At 52.8% G+C, this 24201-nt stretch overlaps 1 protein-coding gene across 1 annotated transcript in view; it reads left to right on the top strand.

The window, feature by feature from the left end:
• Window positions 1-24201, top strand: part of PLXNA2 (plexin A2) — a 173134-nt gene that overhangs the window by 14554 nt on the left and 134379 nt on the right. The window contains exons 2-3 of the mRNA XM_063356322.1: window positions 6731-7985; window positions 8756-8938. Of these exons, the coding sequence (XP_063212392.1) occupies window positions 6798-7985; window positions 8756-8938 (1371 nt within the window). The 5' untranslated portion in view covers window positions 6731-6797. The remainder of the gene's footprint in view (window positions 1-6730; window positions 7986-8755; window positions 8939-24201) is intronic.

Raw genomic sequence — 24201 nt, 5'->3', positions numbered from 1 at the left:
ACCAAAGGGTTTATGAACAGGAGCGCACCAAGAACGGCTAAACCAGTCCCTCACACATACTTTACTACAGTGGTTTATGCCTGGAAACTCCCTTTTGAGTTTTCCATCAATCGAACATCCGACTGCATCATGTATGAAATCATTATGCCCATTTCACAGGTGGAACAACTGAGGCCAAGTAACACAACTTGTCCAGGTCTATTCGGCAAGCCTGGGACAAAGGCAGGAGTAACGTCGGGTCAGGGTGCTGCGCCGTGCTCTCTGAAATGCCCTTGCACAGATGGTGCTTACAGCAGGTCTCCCCCTGGGATTTTCTGTTTCTCTTTACCCCAGACCTGTTGGGATGTGTGTGCTCAAGAGGGAGATGTGGGGGAGAGGTGGCTTATCCGGTATGCGTTGTATAAACAATATCTGAAGTCTGGACAATATGAACAAATTTTGTGCATAATTCATGCGATCGTGTTTGTTATCAGGGAAATGCCTTTTCATGGCTGGGTTTCGTTCTTCCCCTCCTCTTCCTTGTCCCAGGGCTGGAGGAAGCAATAATCACAATGCTGTATTTTGCCCTCTTAACTCTTTCTCAGAAAGCTGTCGAGCCTGTGAAATACCATCCCCGTGAATAAGCAGCGCCGGGGAAGTGGAACCGGCGCGGTTCCTGCCTGCGGCTGCCAGCACAGCCCTGCGGAGCGGGGACAGGCACCGCCGAGGGGCAGCGGAGCAGGAGGGCGAGGGGTAAAGCCGGTTTCCAGCCCAAAACCCAAAGGGTTCGGTGCTGTGGGTTATGCTGGAGAAAAGGCTCCGTATTCCTCCTCCCTGTGGTTCAGTAACCTCTGCAGAAACCTCAGACCTGATGCCAGGCACTTCGCTGGTGATTCACAACTTGCTCTTATTGTTGTTAGAGTCAAAATATGCTTTAAAAAACCCCAAAGAAAAGGCGCTAGGAGCCCTCCTTATTGCTTTGTATTACAAAACTGTAATTACTTCCCATCAGGCTGCCGGTAACTTCAATTGGTGTGAAACTCTGAAGCAAATGACTGAGCGGGGTTCGAAATGCGGCGCTGCTGCGGTGTGCGATGGGCGCTGAGGCTCCCACAACCCTGCTCCGGGACAGCCGGGCAAATCCCCTGGGATGTGCCAGGGCCTCTCTGGCTGGAGAAAGAGGCGAGGACACAGGAGGAGGGAAGGGAGTGAGCGGGTGTGCGAGTTTCTGCTGGGAAAGGGGGGATTCGGCAGCATGGAGCGCATCTGGCTGTGGTGGCTTGGCCGAGGAGGCAGGACTGAGAGCCGGACCTCCGATCCGGGCTGGGGACATCCCAGAGCTCAGGGGTGCTTAGATCAGACAGTTTGGCTCAGAGCTTTTGTCTAATTAAAACAAAACCAAACCCTGTTAATTATTGTAAGGTCTTCCTCCATAGCTGACAAATGTGTCCTGAATATCACTTCTTCAAAGGGGATAAATCACTGCGGCAGCTTTAATGGTTGGAAAGGTTTCACAGGAAAAATCCCAGTGGGCTCCAGGAGGGATGCAGACCCAGCACGTGTGTTCTCACTTGCTGTGAAGAAATGGCCAAACCCTGGGCTTTTTTCCCTCGTTCCGGTTGGCAGATACGATGTGGAGCCAATGCAAAGAGAAAGGGTCAGGCTGGCGCGAGGGTGAGGTTGGTCCAAACGGTTTGTTCTTGTAGTTTAGTTTATATAGCGTAGCCTGCCCTTTGGGTGACCCTTTCGATAATTCTGGGGGATTTCTGACAGCCCGGTGACCTGCCGGGGAGGTCAGCAGCGCGAGCCAGCCCATCTCCCTGCTCCCGGCTTCGCAGCAATGAATCTTATTTGACTATAAAAAGCAAAAAGGGCAGAATCCACCTCGAGCACAGAAAGCCATCCCGGGCCTGGCGTCCCTCTCCCTGCAAGCTCAGTTGTTTCTCCGGAGGCTTCATTCTGTGCGGCAGCTCCCCAAACTCATGCGGCCTTAGGAGAAAAGCCATAGTGGGTTTTATCGCCCTGCTCCGCTCCCCCTTTGCCGGGTGGCTGGGGACCCTGGTGGCCTCCGGGTTGGGAGCGATGCAGGGACAGTCCGGGAAGAGCGGGTGGCACTGGGATGCTGAGAGCTGGGGCCGGGAGGGTGCTGGGGCCGGCGCAGATGCATTCGCTGGGTCTCGGAGGTGCTGGGGCTGTGGGAGCCACCGCCTCCGGAGGGGATGGGGGGTCCCGGGAGCACAGGACCCCACAGAGCAGACCGGGGAGGACACAGCGGTGCTGGTGCGGGGCGGTGGATAAACCGCTGCTCAAAGACCAACCCGACCCCAAAAGAAAAGATAGCGGCACCGCGAAGCACACGCAGCTGCCGCACTGGTGATATCAAAATTGGTCCTTTGATCCGTCATTTTCCACAGGAGAGTCTCTTTTTGGTTTTTGCTTTAATTTTCCTTTTTTGCGCTTTTTTTTTTTTCTCATGTGCATAAAATACCACTAATGACAAACTGTGGTGCCCGTGAGTGAGTGACAGCTGAAATAAGAGAAATGACTAATCGGGCCTCCTGAAGCCCTGTCGCATGGAGATTAAATGAGCCCTTTTTTCTTCCCCCCTCAATGAGAATCATGGGCATTTGAATAATAATATTATAGTCTCCATTAGGATGACAGTGGGGGAAAAAAATCGGCTCAGACCTGTGATTATTCCTTCAATCTAATAATTATTTAAATACCAGATAACTCCTTTCAGCCTAATTGAGGCCTTTCAGCTGCTTGGGTTTATATTGTGTCCCTGAATTTACTCTCTCTTTCACCTTGCGTTACTAATAGCTTCAGATTGCTTTTGAGGCCGTGTTTTAAACTCGATTTCAAAAAAAAAAAAAAAAAAAAAAAAAAAGGAGGAAAAATCAATGGTCAAATAATATTAAGGATCAGTTAAAATTGCCCGCTCTCCTGTTTCCCTGGTGTTTAACCCCCAGCTGCACCGAGCCATCCCCGGACCCTCCGTAGGGCACGCAGTGGGTCTCTGATGTTTGAGATCTGTACCACCGAACGCTGCGTGGTCCGTGTCCTGCACCCATGCGTTGCCCCCGGCCCCGGGAGCTGCTCCCGCGGGTGACATGGAGCCGGGGATGGATTGTCATCCCCTGGCGCGTTCAGGTAGGAGGTCAGTTTGCGGCCATGCTCTGCCGTCTTCAGATCATGTTTGGAAGCACAGATCCTTCTTCCTGGATGATCTCTCTTGCCTTTGGCAGTGGCTGTTCGCAAATACTCTGCAAACCCTTCCCTTGGCTGCAGAGAAGCTGGGTTTCAGCTGGCGGCTCTGCACGGCGGCTCCAGGCTGGCCCTGCCTTTTGGACTGTCTCTGCATGAAAACCGTGCCGGAAAAGATCTAAAACTGCTGTGGTCTAAGGGAAGAGTTTCTGTTGTCTCACATGTATATAACATTTAATTATTTAAATTTATTAATGTCTAGCTTGCACTGTTCTGTTCTCACTTCGCAATTGAACAACTTTTTAAAAAAAAATTGGAAAGGTGCCAAGTAGGAAAACTGTTGTGTGCTGAGCTTTACGGCAGAGCCTCCCTGTTCTCTGCAGAATTTCTTTCCTTTTCTGGACTGCCCTTGAGCCAGAGCCCCAGAAGCTTCTCAGAGAATGAGACCGAGGTAGGCTTTATTTTTGGGCTCCTGCTAGCGAGGGATGCTCTGGCCTCGGAGGGGAGCCCGTGTGTGCTGCCCGGGGCAGAGCCTTTTCTGTGCCCTTCGGTGCTGTGGCCACCACTCCTGTGCCCTCCCCGAGGCAAGGGGAGCTGGGTGGCCGTGTCCGAGTGCTTCTTTGGGGCACCGTGGTGCTCGAGGTCTCTTGTGTCTTGACCTGGAGGTGCTCTGCCACCGATTCGGCCGCTCTGCGGGGACTCCTGTACATGCAGCTCTCCTGCCAGCTTCCCTGGGCTCCTCTCGAGCTCTTCTGTGGTGCCCTGTGTGGCACCTCCCTGCCAGTGACACACACGGAGTTCTCTGTGTCCGGCTGCACTGCTGTGTTATCCAAGAGCAAAGCTGCTCCAAGATCCCGGTGCCCATGATCCGCTGGTCGGTGCCCACCGTGGGTCACCAGCAGCCCTCCCGTGGGTCACCAGCAGCCCTCCCGTGGGTGGGCGGCATGAGCAGGTCCTCAGGAACAGTTTGATTTGTGCCCTTTGGAAAGATTCTGTATTCAGAGAACAGTTTTGGGATGTTAACTCGGAAATTTAATGAGAGCAGCCGGGCGGGTCACCCCGGTGGTGTTGTGGCACGTTGGGGTCCGCAGTGCGGGCAGCTGCTCTCTGCCACCATCATCCAAACAATAATAAGAATGCGGCAGCCGCTGCGTCCAAGCTGGGAGAGAGAGAAACTGCTTCAGCCAAAGGTGGAAATTAAGAGACTGGAAATAAGAAGCAAGCAGCTGGGGAAATGTATCCCTGAGCAGAATGAGAAACCCATTACCGCTCTCTTTCTCCTGTCTTGTCAGTGACACTGAGACGTGCAGCCCAGGGACAGAGCTCCTTTGTCACCTTTCAGAAACACCCGTCTCCGGCTCCCGGCGTTAACAAGCCTAAAGAGCGGCCATTCGGTGACACTCGCTTATGAGCTCAGTGTAGGTTTTCAGCAGCGTGAATTATTTTAAATACCAAAACGGAGATCAGCATCAATCAAAGCGGTGGCTGCCCGCAGGTGGGGACAGCTGAGTGTGGGCTGTGCAAGGAACAGCCTCCTGCATTTGTGCCCAGGGCAAGGGAGGAGAGTCAGGTCTGGCAAGGGTGCGGATTCCTCCCCAGTGTGTGCTGGGGGCTCGCCTGGCTGTGGCGGGAGGTGATGGGACTTCGGTGCAGAGGGGGCAGGTGGGATGGTACCTCGTCCTCAGCCTCTTCCCAGGGCTGGTGTGACCCTGCGGTGCCGTGAGGTGGTGGAGAGCATCTCTGCACAAGGCAGGCTGAAACGGTTCCTTTGATCGTCCAGCCTGGAGAGTGTAAGGGATGCATAATTTGGGATAAAGGAGAACTCTGGTGGTTTTATGAGTTCCAGCATCAGACACACCTGTGATGATGAGCAAGGCAGAGGGTCGAGCCAGGAGCCCAAGTCACGGTCAGGTTTGGAGATGATAACGAAGATGAGACACAATCCAGTGACCTCCAGCGATGTCTGTGGTGACAAGGGAGGTGCAGAGCCCTGGTGTGGGGCTGTTCTCAGGGTCCTGACACGGTGCCCGCTTCAGGGTGGTGTTCTGCTGGCCCCACGGCTCCGCTGAGCTGGGTCCTTGCTGCCTGGCAGGGTGCTCGGCTGGCATCGCTTCCAGGTGCTCGGTGGGAGCCCAAGGAGGTGCTGGAAGTGTGGAGCTGAGCTGGGAACGGAGCCAATACCTCCTGCATGGGATGGTCCAAGCCAGACCAGTCCCTTAGATGAGACAGACGTGGAAATGCATGGATTTGGATTGTCTTTAATGTTCATATTTTTGCTAGGGGAGTCTGCTCTCTTAGCAGAGGTGCCAGGTGATGAGGGGGAGCAGGCAGAGGGTCATAAGTGTCCTCTCCAGCAGCTCCTGTGTGTGTGCTGTCCGGAAGGGAGGATGGAAAGCTCTGATGTAAACATGCCTCGGGCAGCCAGAGCCTCTCTGAGGCAAGCGCCTGCTTCCTAAGGAAATTCCAGCTCGGCGATTCCTAACTCAGCCTGACAGCCGCCCGCGCCAGCCGGGAGGATGGGGATGGGAACGGGGATGGGGACCAGCGGGGTTTCAGCCATCCCTGAATGAGGTCTAGGTGCTTTGGGGGCACCCACAAAACCAAAACAAACAGCAAACCAACCTGCCTGTCTTTCGTGCCTCACTTCCACATAGATTTTGGCCAGAGGTTACCTCACCTTGTCCGTATGGGTGAAAACACGTCGCTCAAAGGAGACTCTACTGCTGACTGGTATCCATAGAGCTATCAGGAAGGGCGTACGGGCAATTTGGTTGGCATCGTGTCTTCTGGACCCAGCGTCCAAGCTGTCACTTTGTGTAGGTTTTGATCATCAGCTGCAAGTTTTGTTAGGGCGGGAAATTTGTCCGAGACTCCCAGATTGGAGGTTCTCCCCTGCACGGGGTGCTGCTGGCAGTGTTTGGTTGCTGATCTAACCTTGTGCCCCCACCCCGGAGGCAGCTGCTTTTCAGCAGTAAAGTACCTTGTGAAGGCAGTGAGAAGTTTCTGCCTGAAAAGCACCTGCAGAGGCACTTGTGGCTCTGGGGAGGGGTGGAGGGGAGACGCTGGCGGCTTTGGTGTGTATATGCTCAATGAACTTGCCCGCATGAGACCTCTTCCTCGGGTTTCCAAATTAAATCATAAAGGATTTAAAGGTAGAAAACACCTCTTATTTCCTCTGTTGCTTCCAACAACATACCCTGCAGGAGACATCCTTTTAGCCAAGACTGCAGATTGATGGTTGGGTGTGCGAGCTGCGGGCTTTGTCTTGGGCTGAAGCTGATTATCCCCTCCCATGGCTGAGCAGAGTACATTATAAACAGCTAAACCACATAACGAATTAACAGGCAGAGGCTGAACCAAGTGGCAAAACATCAAGCCTGAACTGTTTACCAATAAGTTAGGAGACCTCCTTAATTCTTGCTGGGCTTAGAGACGTCCTCACTTTATCTCAAGGACTGTGTAATTAGAAAGCGTCCTTTGAATTTTATCTGCAGGGCACACTGGATCTAATCCTTTGCTCTGTGTGTTTCTTTTCTTTCCCCAGAACCATGTGAGGGACGTTGCTGGGACACAGGACACGCACGGGGAACACGAAGTTTGCCTTTCCCAGGATGGATCAGAGGAAGAACTGGCCTCGGGTACTGGACTCCGATGGCTGGTCGGTGGCTTTGCTCTGTCTCTTCCTGGCATTGCTCTCCCGAAATGTGTCCAGCAACGCCTTGTTCAGCACTTTCCACTCTGAGAACCGGGACTGGACGTTCAACCACCTGACTGTCCACCAAGGCACCGGAGCAGTCTACGTTGGAGCTATCAACAGGGTTTACAAGCTTTCAGGTAACCTCACCATTTTGGTGGCTCATAAAACTGGTCCTGAGGAGGACAATAAATCTTGCTACCCACCCCTCATCGTCCAGCCGTGCAGCGAGATCCTCACCCTCACCAACAATGTCAACAAGCTGCTGATCATTGACTACTCTGAGAACCGGCTGCTGGCTTGTGGCAGCCTCTACCAGGGGGTCTGCAAGCTGCTGCGCCTGGATGACCTCTTCATCTTGGTAGAGCCCTCGCACAAAAAGGAGCACTACCTCTCCAGCGTCAACAAGACCGGCACGATGTACGGTGTGATCGTGCGCTCGGAAGGTGAAGATGGGAAGCTCTTCATTGGCACAGCGGTGGATGGGAAGCAGGATTATTTCCCCACCCTCTCCAGCCGCAAACTTCCCCGGGACCCAGAGTCATCAGCAATGTTGGATTATGAGCTCCACAGTGACTTTGTCTCATCCCTCATCAAAATCCCCTCAGATACCTTGGCCCTTGTTTCCCACTTTGACATCTTCTACATCTATGGGTTTGCCAGCGGCAACTTTGTCTATTTTTTGACTGTCCAGCCAGAGACCCCAGAGGGTGTCTCCATCAACTCCGCCAGCGATCTCTTTTACACATCTCGCATCGTCCGTCTCTGCAAAGACGACCCCAAATTCCACTCCTACGTCTCTCTGCCCTTTGGCTGTGTCAAGGGGGACACGGAGTACCGCCTCCTGCAAGCAGCATACCTCTCCAAGCCAGGAGATGTGCTGGCAAAGTCCCTCAATATCACAGCCCAGGAGGATGTCCTCTTTGCCATTTTCTCCAAGGGACAGAAGCAGTACCACCAGCCACCCGATGACTCTGCGCTCTGCGTCTTCCCCATTCGCACCATCAACGCTCAGATCAAGGACCGCCTGCAGTCCTGCTACCAGGGGGAAGGCAACCTGGAGCTCAACTGGCTGCTGGGGAAAGATGTCCAGTGCACTAAAGCGGTAAGGATGCTCCAGCTGCCGGCCATGGTAGCCCTCAAGCACCATCATCAACGCCTAGCCCTAGGGCACGTGAGCTTGTGGAATAGGATCAGTCTTTCTGTGCCTCAGCTTCCCTGAACACAGAACAGACATAGTAGTCCTTTTCCTCTTTAATCCCTGTTGTTATCAGGCAGTTGGTGATGACAATGGAAGGAAGAGGTAGCGTTAAGGCAGATGAACAAAGGTGTGCAGCTTGCTGGAAGTGTTTGCGCTTCCCAACCTGGGGCTCTGGAAGCCGGAGGAAGGCTCTCGCCCTTCCCTGAGCAGGAGGGGTGGTATCAACAAGCTAACAAGATAAATACAAATGACAGTTGCATCTTTTGTATTTTTATTCAGCTGATTTCTTTAATCTTGATTCACACGCAGATTGTTCTGGGCTGACTTGAGAATCCCTGGGGCCTTCTTTTGCCAGGCATATTAATTTTGGCTGGTGGGAAGAGATAAACGTGGGTAAAATGAAATGAAAGAAGGAAGGCAAAGAGAAGCTTGAGCTCTGGCTTGCAGAGGGGAGAGGTGAAATGAGTGGAGGAGAGAGTTCCTGCATGGCTGCAGTGTCTTGGCCTGGGGCAGTGAAGGGAACAAGCCATTGCAGAAGGTTGCTGAAGCTGGGCCTGGTGGTGGCTCCCACCCTGCTCCCAGTATTGCTGGTTCCCCTCCACATGAGCCCGGGTGTGTGGGGCTGCCCCGCGCTCTGTTTCACTCACGGCTGCCCCAAACCTTTGTCTTTCCAGCCAGTCCCCATCGATGACAATTTCTGCGGGCTAGACATCAACCAGCCCCTGGGAGGCTCGACGCCGGTGGACGGGGTGACGCTTTTCACCTCGAGCCGGGACCGGATGACTTCTGTTGCTTCCTACGTCTACAACGGCTACAGCGTGGTGTTCGTGGGGACTAAGACTGGCAAGCTGAAGAAGGTAAGCCCATTTCCACGGCTTCAGAGGATCCATTTTTCATCTCTCTTAGGAGTCTCAGATGCGCGTAGCTGCTGCCGTGTCTTACAGTTATTTCCCAGCGTGAAACTGGGGGCCAGTCAGGAGCAAAAATCACAGGGTTTGGGTCACAGCGAGCCTTGTGTTGGTGAGGCACAGTTCATCCATCAGCACTGTTAGCACAGAGTGGTGTTGCTGCGGTTTCTTTTGAAGCAGAGAAGTGCCAAGCGTTGGGAAAGGTGCAGCGGAAACTGCTGCAGCCTGGTCCTGGGAAAGGGACCAAATGAGGCCACACCGTTCCCATCGCTCTGCGCCGTCACAGCTCTGGAGCATCCCCTTGCACGGGCTGAGGGCACCTTCCCGTGCTTCCAGCCAGCAAAGCCTTCAGCAGCAGGGTGATACAGGGCTCAGCACCCTGCCGGCTCTTGCACTGCCTGTACGTTACAGCGTTACCCTGTTGTTTGGGGTTTTTTGTGTTTTATTATTCAGTAAACTATTGTCTGTGTGTTTGGGGGGCTGATGTGGAAATTAGCGGGGCAATAATGGGCTACTCTGATTAGAGTGAGGAGCTGGTTTTCGGTTTCTGAGTTTGAGCGAACCTCAGCAAGCTGTATCCAAGGTCTTGGATCTTTCCTTCTTTTTGACACACCGATGAAAATCTTGCAGAGTTTTGAGTTGTTTCCCAGCGATTCTTCCTGCAACTTGTGTAGAATACCACAAGTTAGAAAGCCTTCGGTGATGGCAGAATTGCTGATGGTGGACGTTTGGTCCCGGAGAGATAGGAATGGGTTAACTTGGCTGCTTTTGGAAACCAAGCCTCAGGGCAGAGTCCTACAGCTTCTCTCTGCCTCTTCCCTCCTGCTCTTCCCTCTGACAGTTGGGTGATTGATCAGTCCTGGAAGATAACATTCCTCCCCTTCTCATCACAAAGCTGGGGCTAGTTGCCCAGGGCAAAGAGATGCTCCCGCTGGTTTCCTCCCCCAGTGCAGGGGGTGGGGGGCTCCGGTGGGTTTTGTGATTTTGAAGTCAAACTGTGATTTTATTTATTCCCCACCCCCCCATATCTTCTGAACCACTCTTCATTTAGCAGCGTGCAAAGGCTGGTCGGGCCCAGTCGTACGTCTCTTGAGTGTGGTCCTGGCCAGTCCTCCCTCAGGAGTTCCATACTGAAAACAGTGTGGAAATGGCCTCGGGGTGTGTAGGTGGAGGGGAACCCCCCTCCCAGGGTTGGTCTGTAGAGACGGAGCTGCAGCGGGAAGCCAGCTCATCAGTGTGTGTGGGAGTCTGAACCAGCTCCCGCAAAACCAGCCTTAGAGATGCTGCCCTGGAAAGCTGAGATCCTTCAAATTAACCTAAAAGATAAATGATAGCTTTAGGTGAACCGCTAAATGCAGATCCTGCTTCTTCGTACCAGGGAAAGGGTTAACAAATGTAATCAACAGCAGGCTGTTAATTTTTTTGTGTCCTTAAGCAGCAGGGAATTTCTTCCTCATCTATCCAGGAAGGTACAAGGACAGGCAGATACTACACTTGAATGTCTGCATCATTTTAATTACATCAGTTCATTAATATTCATTCAGCACTTTACAAGTGCTGAGCAGTAGTAAATGAGGTGCCTCCCTGGTGCCGCTCCGTGCCAGTGGGGCAGTTTTGGACACGGGGGGAGTGGGGTGTGAGCAGAGTCCTCTCCTCCCTGCCCGCCCCCGCCATGGCACGCGGGGAGCGCCGGGATTTTTCCAGCTAAATGCATGGAAGAGGCACCCTCAGCACATCGCAATGCCTAATGCTGTCGGGGCTCACACAGCCGCGCAGGCCGGTACCCGCTGTTGGCAGTGCTTTGGGGGGGCCGGGGAGGTGCCTCATTTAGAGGCAGTTACAGCGAGGAGCTCCTGCCGGCACACGGGGTGTTTACTGTCGCCTCCCATGAATTATGCAGGATTACAGAAGAAGCAGTCTCTCCGGCACGGTTTAATTCCTCCTCGTGCTGTTCTACATGGAGCACCCACCTTTTTGAGGCGGAGTTGGTCTGTTCGTGCCTATCCACTTCGCTCAGTCCGGAGGCGGGCGGCTGGGCAGGACTGGGGAGATGGGGAAGGGGGGCTGCAGGAATCCTTCGCTTTTTACCTGTCCTTGAGCCAGTGGTATCTGGGCATGAGAAAACTGGTTCGTCTCTCAAGGAAATTCAATCCAGGCCTTCACTGCAGTCAGCCTCTCATCTGCCAGGCACCCTCATTTCACACGTGTCAGAGTTGTCCGCAGCCCATGAGACCTTTGCCTCCTGTTACCATTCGCTGGAGCGATACCGGTCCCGTCCTCCGCTGCGTGGTGTGGGGGGAACGTTGTTCTTCTCTATCAGCGGTTCTGTACACAACTTTAGTAAACCTTTTCCCATTTGACGTGTGGGATTATCTTTTACATGGCCTAAGAGAGGCCGCGTGAAGCGTAGGCAGCAGCTTGGCATTGACCCGTGGGGCTCTTGGGAGACTCGCCGCAGAGCAGGCGCTGCCGACCCCGCGGGAAGTTAACAGGTTGTCTCTGGTTTTTGTGTGTGTTCCAAGACCAGGCATGTCTTGAAGACAGTGAGTGCTCAGGATGCCCAGGACTGTTTCCATAGCTCTTCTTCCCCATATGTGAAATGAGGGTGGTAAAAATGTACACACCTCTGTAAGTGCCAGAGATTTACAGATAGACGCCTTGTCTTCTCCCGCTTGCCACCTACCTACACAATTAGTGTCTGAAAGCTACATCACACCTATTCCCTCTCCCGCAGCCGCTGATTTACTTTGGAAACAAGCTGGTGGCTCAGTCTGGGGTTTCAAAGAAGGCACTTTTGTGTAGCTGGAGGAAAGAAGTCAGGGAGCCAGCTCTGAAAGCTTTCAAATTTGCCTGTGCTTCCCTGGTGAGAATTCATTACTGAAAACGCGGCGTTATCTCACTGATGTCCTTCTTCCCATTAGCTGTTCACCTAACTGCCTCGTGCCACGGTCCCTGGGAGCGCGGCGGCTGCTGCTGCTGCTTCAGCCTCCCTCCTCTGAAGGAGCTGAACGGTCCCCATGCCCCGGCCTGCCTGCCTGCACATCCCTGCCTGCGCTCTTGGGTACAGGCCTGTGTTTGCTCGTTCTTCCCCTTCTCTATATCCTGGGCACATTTGAAGCCCCTTTTTGCTCCTTTCAGCGGCCAGCGCTGGCGGTGAGTTCGGCATAGCTACGCCGCGCCGGAGGGGTGTTGGTGCTGGAGCCGCTGACAAATAAGTCAATAATATCAGGTAAATCAGCTGACAGCGAACTTGGCGTCTTTCCTGCGGGGAACCAGAGCCTTCGCTGGGGTCAGGGTTTGAGTTCGGGGTTGAGGGTGTGTTTGTACCTGCTGGGGCTGCCCCGGATGGGTCGGCTGCTCCTCGCGCAGCTGGTGGCACACGCAAGAGCATCGTCTGTCCCTGGTTACTATTGAAGGGGGAGAAGGATGAATCGATGGATCTATTCTCCATTAAAACTCAGTGCTGGAGGAGGAATTTTCTCACACAGCGCTGGCTCGGCCAGCCCGCTCTGCTTTCTCTCGTGTCGATCTGCCTGCACGTGGGGCATGGCTCGGGCAGGGGACTCGCTGTGCGCTCGGTGTGTGTCCCGTACGAAATGGCTTTGCCCCCGCGATGCCCCCGCCTGCCCCCTGGCAGCCCACTCTTCTTGAGAACGACTGTTCCTCAGCAGTTTTCTCTAAGCGGGTGAAAAGCAAACGTGCTGACGATGTCGTGACCTTTCGGATAAAGCACAGGTCCACGGGATGTAGTTCTCCCTGCACTTGGTGGTCCAGCTCTCCTTCCAGAGCATCTCAGCTTCCTGGCTGGGGGAACAAGGGGAAGGGGGGTCACGTTAGAGACATAATGGTTCAGAATTGTGGATTCCTGCAATAAAACAATTTTCATCGCGCAAAATTAGAAGAGACATTAATGCAACAGTTAAGAGCAACTAACTGCTGTGGGGGGGATGTGTCGGCTTGCTTGTTCTGTTTATGGGCTTCGTACAATTCCATCAATATTGATGTGTGATGCCTTTGATTTTGACACTAATCATTGCTAGGAATTAAATTTGCAGCCATATAATTAGGACTGCTATTAATAGGGCCTCAAGCTAAGCACTGCTGTGCTAGTTGTCTTTTTCCTGATGGAAAACGGCATCCACGGAACTCAGCTAATGTGGTTTGCCTGTTAGATGCTGAGACTGATGTGAAAATTATACTTGCTATATTTAGAGGGGCTCCTCTGAAAGGCAGATTCATGGGAAGGGTCTGACACGGAGATTTCCCAAGAACTGCACCGGAGTTGCCCTTAAACTTCCTAATAGTTTGCTGCTCTTCTCTTCAGAGACGTAGACTTAGTGGGAGAAAAGGATTGCAGGAAGAAACGAGGATCCCTCAGTTTGAAAGGCTGCTATCACAAGCCTTGTTTCCACTTCAGCTCCCCTGCCTCGTGCCAATCTTTCCCTTTATTTCTCCCACCCAGTGCTGCTTCGACTCTGTCCCTGTTTCATCTCATCAGGCTGAGCGCGGTGGCTGGGATAGCAGCATGGCTCACCACTAAAAATCAATCTTGTATTTCATCCCGAGAGGTGTGTTTCTTATTAGATCTAATAAATCAGTGAAGTGCCCTTCATTCAGCTTGTCAATGGAGGACATTGTTTGTGATCTAGAATAAATAAATGTCTCTTCTGTGTCTGGCAGCGCACCGACTATGTGTTGTTTTGCCATCGGGCTGGTTGTGCCTGCTGCGGGAGAAATGCGGTTCCTGCGGCCTGGCCACCCCTTGCCCACCTTTGCGGGAGCTGGGTGCGCTCCTGGGTGACACATGCGATGGCTCCCAGGGGAAGGCAGTAACGGTGACGTTGTACCTGGTTTTCACCCAGCACTGAGTTGCTCCAGTGGTAACAGGGCTTTGATCTGTGTGCTTGGAGATGCTCGGGGGCCAGGCTGCTCAGAGCTGCTGTATTAGAGCTCTCCGGGCCAGCTCTGGCGGCCGGGCTCTGCGTCCGGGAGTTGCTTCTATGAAGGAAACTGAAAATGCCTTGTCTGTCTCCAGTGTCAGTCAACTTTGGTGCTGTAGGCAAGAACCCAGGTTTGGTGATTTCAGATGCCCCGAGGTGAAGCATAGCGTGTGCATCTCGATTCATACCCGATCCTCCTGGATAAATGGGCGTCAGACGTTGTTCTGAGCTCCCGTAACACCCTGTCCCGGTTGCAGCTTGAATGGATCCTGGCACACGGGCTCACCCCTGAAGAGCTGCCTGGGGTCAGTCTGGAGGAGAAGTGCTAGAATAAGTAGTTTTCAGGATTGGAAATGCTGTCCTGTTTCCCTGTTGAATGCCTGAATGCGTGGTGCGTAATGTCTGGCCTTGCTTCCAGCAACGAACCTCCGCTTTTGCAAGGGACAGTGATAACTGACTGGATTACGCAGTCAGGGGAAAGGCGAACTTTAAGTGTGTTGTTGAGTCTTGGTATGTGATAGTTTTACTCAGCTTGGCTGATTTAATTTGTTCCATTAGTGTGAATAAAATAGGTCTTTCACAATAAAATATACGTCCGGACCTGTCCTTATCTGACTTCATTCTATGGATGGTTATCTCATCCTTTTAATTTATCCTTAATTATCGCCCCCGCACACATTCCGTAGCACTTTAGGAAAAAGTCAGTTGCATCAGTGTGTGGAGAAGCCAAGAGGACATCAGGCTGTTGTTGAACAGATGAAAATCATCCGTTTGCAGACGCCTTCCGAAGGAGATGCCCGGCTCTGGCTGTAGGTTGTAAGGTCAGGTGCTTTGCTGACGCGGTGATCGATCCGTCACCCTCCGAGCGTGGCCCTCTGTGTCCCAGCAGAGGTGTAAGATGGCAGATGATTCTTGCTTGGCAGGAGAACTTGTTTAATTGAAAGGTCTGAGAAACAAGCCTCTGCTTCTTGCCCTAGGATGTGAAATAAGGGCGTATTTATTTGGTACTGTCTTGCTGGTCTTTTGCTCTGGTGTGGTCGGAGAAGCTGAGATGATTTTTTTTTTTTCCCCTAAACAAGCAATTTCCAGCCTCAGACAGTAATTCCCCTTTGCTTCTGTCTGTGTATAAAGGCTGCTGTCAAACTGTGACCTCAGAAATGTCTCCCCAAAATGCCCAGTGGTCCCTTCCATTTGTTATTGTTAGTAGCCAGAAGTCGGAGTCTTACTTATTAATTGGAATTTGTGCAAAGGGCTATGAAAAGTGATGGAAGCCAAAGGAGAGCACTAATGTGCACGTTTCAGGGCTGGAGAAGGGGCAGAGCTGCCAAGTCCCTCTAGACTCTGGTTTTGAGCGGTTCAGGAGTGTCCTCACCACCTCTTAATGGCATGAAATTGGCCTCCTCTTCTCCCAACATTACTTCTCCGGTTCTGTTATCTGTTGCCTGGCAGAGCAAGTGAAATAAGAGGGGGGGGGAAAAAAAGAGAAGCTGGGATGTATTTTTCTAGCTGCTGGAGAGCTGAGGGGGGCAGGTGTTCAGGAAATGCCATGTACGTGAAATGGAGCCAGGTGGGCTCAGAGTCTGCCTTAATCTGTTTCTTGGCTCATGAGACGGCAATGACTCCAGTTCTTACTCAGGTTCAGGCAGCTTGAAATTCTGGAGGGCGACGATTATGTTTTATTTGTTTCCAAACAAAGTGGAGCTAGTAAAGGCTGCGAGTGGCCGGAGAGCCTCCTGTGTGACAAACAGCCTCGGAGATCTCACCAGCCCCACCAGCAGCAACCAGCACCCCCAAGGCAAGGCGCTCCGTGTGCCGAATGGGGTTTCTCTTGGAGAGATCCGTCTCTGGGATTTGGGCCTGGCGCTCCCAGTCAAATGCTCTTATCGATTGTCTTACCCATGGGAAGGCTGGGCCGGGTTCTGCTGGCGATGCCTGCGGGAGGATTCCTCTCCTGGGAAGGCGGGGGAGGAGGATGCTGTGGCTCCCGCGCTGCTGGGCTCCCCCGCAGCATCCGCCCCCGACACTGCGAGGGCCTGGGAGGGGTGACACGAAGTCCCCCTTGGCACCTCCCTTAGGTGTACACAGCCTCAAACCAGAAAAATGTCTCGTGTCTCACCTTCCCCAGTGCTCTTGGGTTTTTCTGCAGGTTTTTCTGCAGGCAGGATCAAAGCTCGGAGGGCACACATGAGGGTAAAGGGAGATTTGAGGTGCATCAATCCGTGCACTTTGGGACTAGTTACCAAAGTAACTATTGGGAAATAGTTACCAAAAAGGCTGTTTTTCCCCCTTGTGCACATATGTTTTTTTTTCTTCAACACATTTAGAAGATAATTAATCCCCACACCTTTTACAAGAAAAGGTATTATCTCCTTTATGAGCATGAAGTGAGGCAGAAGTTATTCCTCCTCCGTTCCGTGCTAGAAGCAGAGCTACACTTTCATCTAGTTCAGTAACGCATTTCTTCTTGAAGTAATCTTGGTGAAAAATATCAGGAAATACCAAAGTATTTTGTGAATTCGTGCTGGCTTTTCTGCCTGTCCCCTGCTCTCCTCTGGGTCTGAAGCAGTTGCTGTGTTCTGGATGCCGTTGGTTTGGGGGGAGGGTGGTGTTAGGCTCCTGCCTTTCTATTTATGAGTCAAGAAGTTCATGCTTTCTTTACTATATATATTTTTTTTTTTTCTGCAGGCTTTTAAAATCCTCAGAGGTCAAAATAACATGAGTTTTGGTCCATTTGTAAGATCTTAAATCCCTGGGTGGTAAGAAATACTGTGAGAAGACCATGCTATGTTGCTTTCATAAATGCCTTCTTGAGGCAAAAAACCAAATGTGGCAAACACAAACGTGCTGGGAGGGACAGGGGAATCCGCAGGGAGAGTCCCGTGTGCTGGCACGGCCCCTGCGCTGCTGCTGCTGCTGCAAAAAGGATGGGATTTGGGGAAAAAGCCGTGCAAAAGCAGTACCACCATGGCTTGGGATGGGACTCGCCGTTAGGCTTTCCCTTGCGCATCTGACTGATGCCACCTTTAATATTTCCTCAATCCCACAATCAAGTTTACTACCCATTGTTGTTACGGTTGCTTTTTGCTGCCGGCCAGGACAACGACAGCGTTAGCAGGGCTGTAAAATACTGCATGGTTTGCAAAGGCAAATCCATCACTTGAACGTCTGCCCGATATTTATGGATGTGCCAGGCAGGCGTGGATTGGATGCGGCCAGTCTCTATATTAGCATTAGTCCATTACGCCTGTTATGATGCATAGTCTCCCCACCTCCCCCTGCCTTTTTATTACCCTCTTTTCATTTCTGCGGAGATGCATGGACAGGCAGATACCTACATTTCTGTGGCCTTCGGGGAGCTCTTTGCAGGAGCCGAGCCCAAGCGATGGAGGGAGAGAACCCTCTGCCCGCGTCAAGGAGCTCCCAGGGGATGGGGAGTGTGGCACCCAGGGGAATTCTGCACCATAAATGTTCCCCAGGGCCTGTAGTGGGGCCACAGGCTTTCCTGGCTGTGACTTAAACAAAAATAACAAAATGCTAAGTCTAAACGTGACCGCTTATTACCAGCAGTGGCAGCAACTCCTGGCTCTTCTCCCAGCCACCCGCCCTGCGCGCACTCTGTCCGAGGCACATGCAGTCTTTCCATGCACTTAAGTTTTGGTTGTGGGGTTTTTTCTTGTTGCCACCTTAAGTGTAGGTTGGAAAATTATGGTCATTCATTTCTCACAGAAATCTGGGATGATGCTAATCAAGGAGGGAGGGAGCCACATCCAGCGGCTGGGGGACAGAGATGTGGCGGTCCTGTGAGGTGCAGGGTGCTTGGATTATTCTTCTCATGTTGGTCACATGTTTTGTTGAGCTGACATTGAATATGTTACTCAAGCTTGCAATTTTCTGCTCTGTAATTTGAATTTGCACGTTGTAATTTACACCCCAGTACACGGCTGTATCCCGCCTGGGGCTCGGTGAGTCCTGGGGATGCTGGAAGGGATCGGCGGTCCAGGACCGAGGGTACGTGGCAGTGACCCCGTCTCTCAGGCGGCTCTCCCTCCCATGCAGGTTTCCCTCTGCATCCATTCCCTGTCTATAAAATGATGAACCTTTTCCCAGCCCGGTGCGCCAGGGCCTGCTGCCAGCCGTGCAGTCCCACCGCGAGGGGACGATGGCTGGCAGGGGCCGAAGCTGCCCCGTGGTGACCGAAAGCTGTCGTGGGGCTTACGCAGGGCTTTGTCGCGTTCCCGGCCAGGGCTGAGCTGAGGGCAGCTCCCACCAGCACCACCAGTCCGTGCTGGGCAGCCTGAGGGGACCAGGGGAGGACGGTGGGGGAACAATTGTCTGAGCGAGGGTATAGGATTCCTCCCAGACACACGCGAACAGGAGAGCGCAGGCAGCAGCACGGGCAGGTCTGGAGTAATTAATAAGTGGTTGTGGCAGCATCTGTCCCGTCATCCCCTGCCTTCTCCGCAGCCGGGGACCCTGCCACCTCTCCCGGTTGTTCCTTCTCACTTGGTTACATGTCTCTGCATCAAACAGATACATGTAGATGAAAGCGATGTGCGCTTAAAATGAATGTACACATCATACAGCCTCACTATTATACAGCGTGGGATTTTTCTTTTTTTTGTGGTAAGCTGCTAAATTATTTATTGTGTGCTGGGCTTTAATCTCCTAAACCTGCCTGCAGGCCTTACGCAAACCAGCCTGAGCATCCCGTAAAGCGCGCACGCCAGGCAGCACAAAGCGCTGCCGTGACTGTAGGTGGTAATTGTTCGTCTTGCTTCGGCCTCTTCCTCCCCATCGTCAGCTCATTAAAAGCAGTGGGGCCTGTTAAGTTGGTCATTGCCACTAACTTGGAGAGCGATTTGCATTTGCTGCTTGGAGAGGATGCCAATCCGGAGATCCCTGTTAGTGGGAATGAGCACGAGTCGGTCCCTTGAGCTCCTCAAAGTAAAGAAAAAAGGGTGAGGGAGAGACACTGGGGTAAAACAAGGTCTTTCAAACAAACATCGCTGTGCCTCCAGCTGGGAGCACTTACCTTCCCCAGTGGCTGGGAGCATTCGCAGCCTGCAACCTTGCAGCTCTGAGTTAACATTTGGCTGACTAATGCGATGTTTGCTTTCGCTAGTCATCCTGCAGCCAGTGGCTTATTAGCGGGAAAACAGAGCATCCTTTCGCCTGCGCTCGGTTCTGAGATTCTTTGATGCTTTTTGCCTGACACTCCTAAAGCTTCCTGCTCGGAGAGACCAAAGGCAAGTGAGCATGCAGAAGCGAAGGGGTGATCCTGGTCTTATATGCTTAAATTAGTGAGTGGCAGAGTTGGAATAAAACAAGAATCCACCCCTCCCACCTTCTCCTTGCTGTTGACTCTCAGACCAATGGCTCTTCTTGTGTATATTTGGGCTAAATCATTGTGCAGCGCTTTGCAGCCAAAGGCCAGCAGGCTGACCCACTCCGGTTTTCTTTTATACTTTTTTTGTGTCGAGCCTTTCACATTGGGAACTTGGTCTTGTTATTGAGAGATAAGTAATTGGAATAATCTGGAAGGTACAGGTTGAGGGACAGGCGTATCGGAAGAGAGACCGAGCATTTTGAAAGACGAGCAGGCTTTCTGCCGGCGGTTTTCCCACCAGCAAAGGGGATAACATCACTTCATCACTTCCCAGTGAGTTTGTCTGAAAACTACTTTGTAATCCAAAGTGCAAAGAAAACAAGATAAATACTGATCTTCACACTTAGTAATCAACTGATAAATATGTTTAAATGTCCTGTATTTCAGAACAAAACACAGAGTGCTCATTGCATAGGGCACAGCTAATATTTGCCCTTGGTTTTTACAAGGCTGCCCACTGTGACGGGGCGCTGCCGTGTGGGGTGCAGGTGGGGGCTAACGCCCAGAGAGTGGCTGTGCCGGGGTGCGGGCGAGGGCTAACGCCCAGACAGTCTCTGTGCCGTGCTTTTCCCACACCGGTGTTGTGCTGGTGATGCTGTTCCTCTGAGGAGCTGTTGGAGAGTTTCTTGCAGCTGGAGATGTGTCCTGCAGCTTGCACTTACTAATTAAAAGCTAAAGTGGGAATTCCCTCGGCGTGATTCAGCCCAGCTGCTGTGAGAGCCGACCCCGTGTTTCCAGCACTTTTCCCATTGAACTAGTGGGACGTTTCATCAAGGGACAACAGGCGTCCTCTCCCGTTTCCCTACTGCTCATTAAGCTCGGCGCATGGGATGCTGCTGTGTGGGGAAGGGACTGGGGGCCCTGAGCTCCTTTCCTCCCTCCAGGAAGCTGTTTAGGAGCACGACTGGGGACTTACCAGCTGTAAACGCCAAAGACTTAACTTTGGACTTATTTCTAGCAGTTTGGACTGGACTTACCCCTCCCTGTGAGAGGGAAGCACTGACCTTTAGAAAAGCCGTGGGGCTTAAATGATGGCAGCATGGTCGGAGAGGAAGGTATCCACATCACTAATCAAAGCAGAGTGTTCGATGTTGGCAGCTGAGGGAGCGACCAACTCCTCTGCGTACAGGGGAAGCCCGATTGCCGTTCCTGGGGTTAGGCTGATACCGGCAGCTTCGGAGCCCGGATTGCCATGGAAATGCAGCAGCGACGGCTGCAGAAGCTGTGTGCAGATACAGGGCAAACAGCACAAAATGCCAGTTATGGGGTGCGAGAACAGCGGCTCAATATTTGCTTGAGAAAACAAACAAGCCTAATGTTTTTCAAGTGTGCCGCAGCGGGGCTGTGATTGGTAAGAAGCCCGTGATCAGAGGCACCAGGCAGCCCAGGTTCAGCAGGACCAACGTGTTATTCCTTGAGGAGCGTTAAAGAACAGCCCATGCCTTCTGGAAAATGTTGATAAAGCTCTCTTTTTAGAGTAATTTCTGCTTCTCTAGCACAAATGTACTATTTCTTGTTTGTGTGTGTTGCTTTCTTCATTCCCTCTTTTATTATTAGGGACATTTACATGAAAACAGCATTTTTTTGCTCTCGCAGCACATTCCCCAATTGCAGCTGTGCTTCCTCAGCCGGAGATCTCCACCTTCCCTCGGATGGGGTTGCCCTCTCTCCTGGTGGGACTGCACCCGCGCCGGTGCGGGGACACGCGCTGGGGATGCTTCACCTTCAAGTGAGGCAGCCACCAAGGGATGTCACGGCTCCAGGTTCATCCCTTGCTGTCTTTAAGGGATCTTGTGAGGTGGTTGGGATGCTCAGAGCATTAATTTTGTCCCGTGTGCAGGAACTGTTTGTACCTTTTCAGGAGAAAGAGGCCAGTGTAAACCCCCGGCAGGGAGGGATCCTCGCAGGGTGTCCCCGAGCGACTGCCTCTGGCTGCGGGGCTTTGGGCAGCTGGAGAAGCAGCTTTGAAAGGAGGAGATAAGGGGGATGTCTGGCAGATAGTGAGTATAGGTGGTAGTGTAGACTAAAGAAAAAAAAACCCAAAAGCTAGCAGTTAGGGCGTGATGACATAAGCAATGTGGGATGATATATTTATTCACCCCAGACCCTGCTTGCGAAGAGGCAGCGTGAGCCAAACTCCTTCCCCTTAGCAGGCACCTGGAGAGGGACCTGGAGGACCTTTGCTTCCCCGGGTGCCTCCCTCAGCTCTGCACGTGGAAAATGTAAACTCCAGATGTGTTAAAGCACATCTTTAATTTCCTCTTGCTCTGTTTCTGCTGTAAGCTTTGCTTTGGGGGGTTGGCATTTGGGTGTGTTTTTCCTGGCACGTTGATAAGCTTGGGGTAACAGCAAAAAGGAGCAGAGCCCACAGGAGAGGAGGGGCTGCGGGAGGGGAGCCCCCCCCTGCCCCACACGCCCTGGGGGCAGCCCAGCACCCCCGTGTGCCTGGCAGGAGCTCTCTGGCTGCTGATTCATGGGAGCGAGTGGTTGGAGAGGTGAAATTCCTCCCCTCTCCGCTGCTCTCACCCCTGACCCTGCTACATTTCTTCCTTCTGACCCCTGAATTTCAAACCCGACCTTTTGTATCATGCGGGAGGGAGGGCAGGCAGGAGGGCGAGGAAAGGGCGAGATGAATTTGGATGGATTTGGGACTAAAACTGAAAGGCAAGTGATGCCTGAGGCGTCAGGATGCTGTGGGGTGCTGGGGCTCCATCACACAGCGTCCATCGCGAATGCTTGCCAGTGCATTTCGTTTCCTGAAATGCAAGACTGAAGCGAACGGCTGAGGTATTTCATCACCACCCTGTGCTTACTCCTACCACCCTGCCAAGCAGCCCTGCCCTGCGGGGAAGTGGCAAAATCACTGCAGGTGGCTGTTGGTGTGGGGCGATGGCTCTGATAGCACAAGGCAGGGCGAGCTGTGTGTGATGCTTCTGGTGTTTGGTTTTTAATGTGCAGGTTGGTGGCAGGTCCTGCTCCGTGTCTTCTTGGGCAGCAAGTGCTGGGGACAATACAATGGGGCATGGCTCAGCCTCGATGGGCTGTGATGTTTCTGCGTCCAAACCCAGGCAAACGCGATGTGCTTGGTGCAGTCGTCCCATCTCAGCTTGCTTCTGCGCATCCCTGTGCTGCTCCTGCCCCGCTCTGCCGCAGCAGCGGCTTGTTCTCACCCCTTTAGATGCTTTAGAAAAAGCAAAACGTGCCTTTTCCCCTGCAGTAAAATGGCAGAGGACCCGGCTCTGCCCCGGCTGAAGGAAGCACATTTCCAGTGCACAAATAGGACTTAATTGTCCTCCCGGGACCTTCACCCACACCCTTTGGTCTGGGGCTCCAGCGCAGCCCTTGGCCTTCAGCCCTGCCTGCGCTATGGGGTGAGCTGCAGTTCATGACTTCTACCCTCTGACATACTGCTGGGGAGGGGGGGGATTAAAAAAAAAAAAAAAGAAAGAAAGAAAAAGCCCTGCTGCCTTGTGCAGAGGCAAACTGATGCTGTAAAGTGGCCCAATCTGTCTCTGTCCCCCCCCAGCACGTTGTTTGCTCTCCGAGACCCCGGGGAAGGCCCCTGTCGATAAGGTGCTGCATCTTGTCGTAGTGGAGACGAGTCCTCCGGAATGGATGTGGAGGCTGGGAGCGCTCAATATCCTCCCTGACAGGTAGAGTCTCATTTAATAGGATCCTGCCATATTCATTACCCTGGCGAAGCGGCTGTCGGCCAGGAGCGCAGGTGCAGTGCGCAGCCCCGCGCCCCCCCGCCGCCCCCGCCTGCACAAAGGCTCTGTGTGAATAAGTATGCAGTAAATGTCTCCCTCGCCCAGATTTATTCCTTCATTAGGTATTTAAATACATTCTGCTGTATAGGATGCTTCTGTGAGGCTGCTGCCTTTGCTCTCTGTGGAATAAATGTGGTGGCTGCGGAACGGCTCTGCCTGGTGCCGAGCAGAGCTGCGGCGTTTTTGGCAGGGAGCGGAGGGATGGGAGCGGGGCGGCGGGAGGGATGCAGTGGGAACAGGGATGCGATGGGAGCGGGGCTGCAGGAGGGATGCGATGGGAGCAGGGGTGTGATGGGAGGGGGCTGTGGGAGGGATGTGATGGGAGCAGGGATGGGATGGGAGTGGGGCTGCGAGAGGGATGCGGTGGGAGGAGGGATGGAATGGGAGCGGGGCTGTGGGAGCATCGCTCCGTGCCTGGTGAGGATGTGGGGGCTTCATGCAAGGACACCCCAGCGGAGGGGCTGTGTGCCCCCATGGGCTCTGGGTGCTGGAAGGGACTGAGGGTTTGTGCACATCCACGGTGTCACGGACGCGCCATCTGCAGACATATTGACTTGTGCATGGTTGGTAACTGGCCCTTTGGCCACCCCAGACCAGCTCAAGGACCCGGCCCTGCTGGCTTTGTCATGGTGGGGATGGGACCTGAGTGGCTCTTCCCTGCCTTCCCCTTTCCCCCTGGTTGGACCATCCCAGTGCGTAACATTTTTAGGCAGTTGCAGCAAAGTAAACGCTCTAAAACCCTACAGTCATCGAACCAAACGGCTGAGGGAAGAACAGAGAAGCTAAAATTAGCAGAATTGCCCCAGGCAGAGGGCCACCTGGGGCTCTGTTTAGTTTCACTCTTAACTTTCATCTCTTTTATTTATAATTTGTGGCTGATTGATTTTTTTTTTTTAACATCCTTTTTTTTTTTTTAACATCTTTTTTTTTTTTTTTTTCCTTCTTCTTTCCTCCTCTGAAAATGAGGAGCTTTGCTGGCTCGCGATGTGGCCAAGTCTCACCCCTGCAAACCCGAGGGCGGCGTTTGCCTCCCCTTTACCTTTCCTGCCCCGATTCTACCCGGTTCTTCCCCCTGAGCACCAACATCTTCTGCCATCCAGAAGGAGACGCGGTGGG

This window comes from Chroicocephalus ridibundus, chromosome 20, assembly GCF_963924245.1.
Source record: "Chroicocephalus ridibundus chromosome 20, bChrRid1.1, whole genome shotgun sequence".
Classification (NCBI taxonomy): domain Eukaryota; kingdom Metazoa; phylum Chordata; class Aves; order Charadriiformes; family Laridae; genus Chroicocephalus; species Chroicocephalus ridibundus.
The sequence above is the reverse complement of the archived record's forward strand: the minus strand, read 5'-3'. Positions and strand labels throughout refer to the sequence as shown.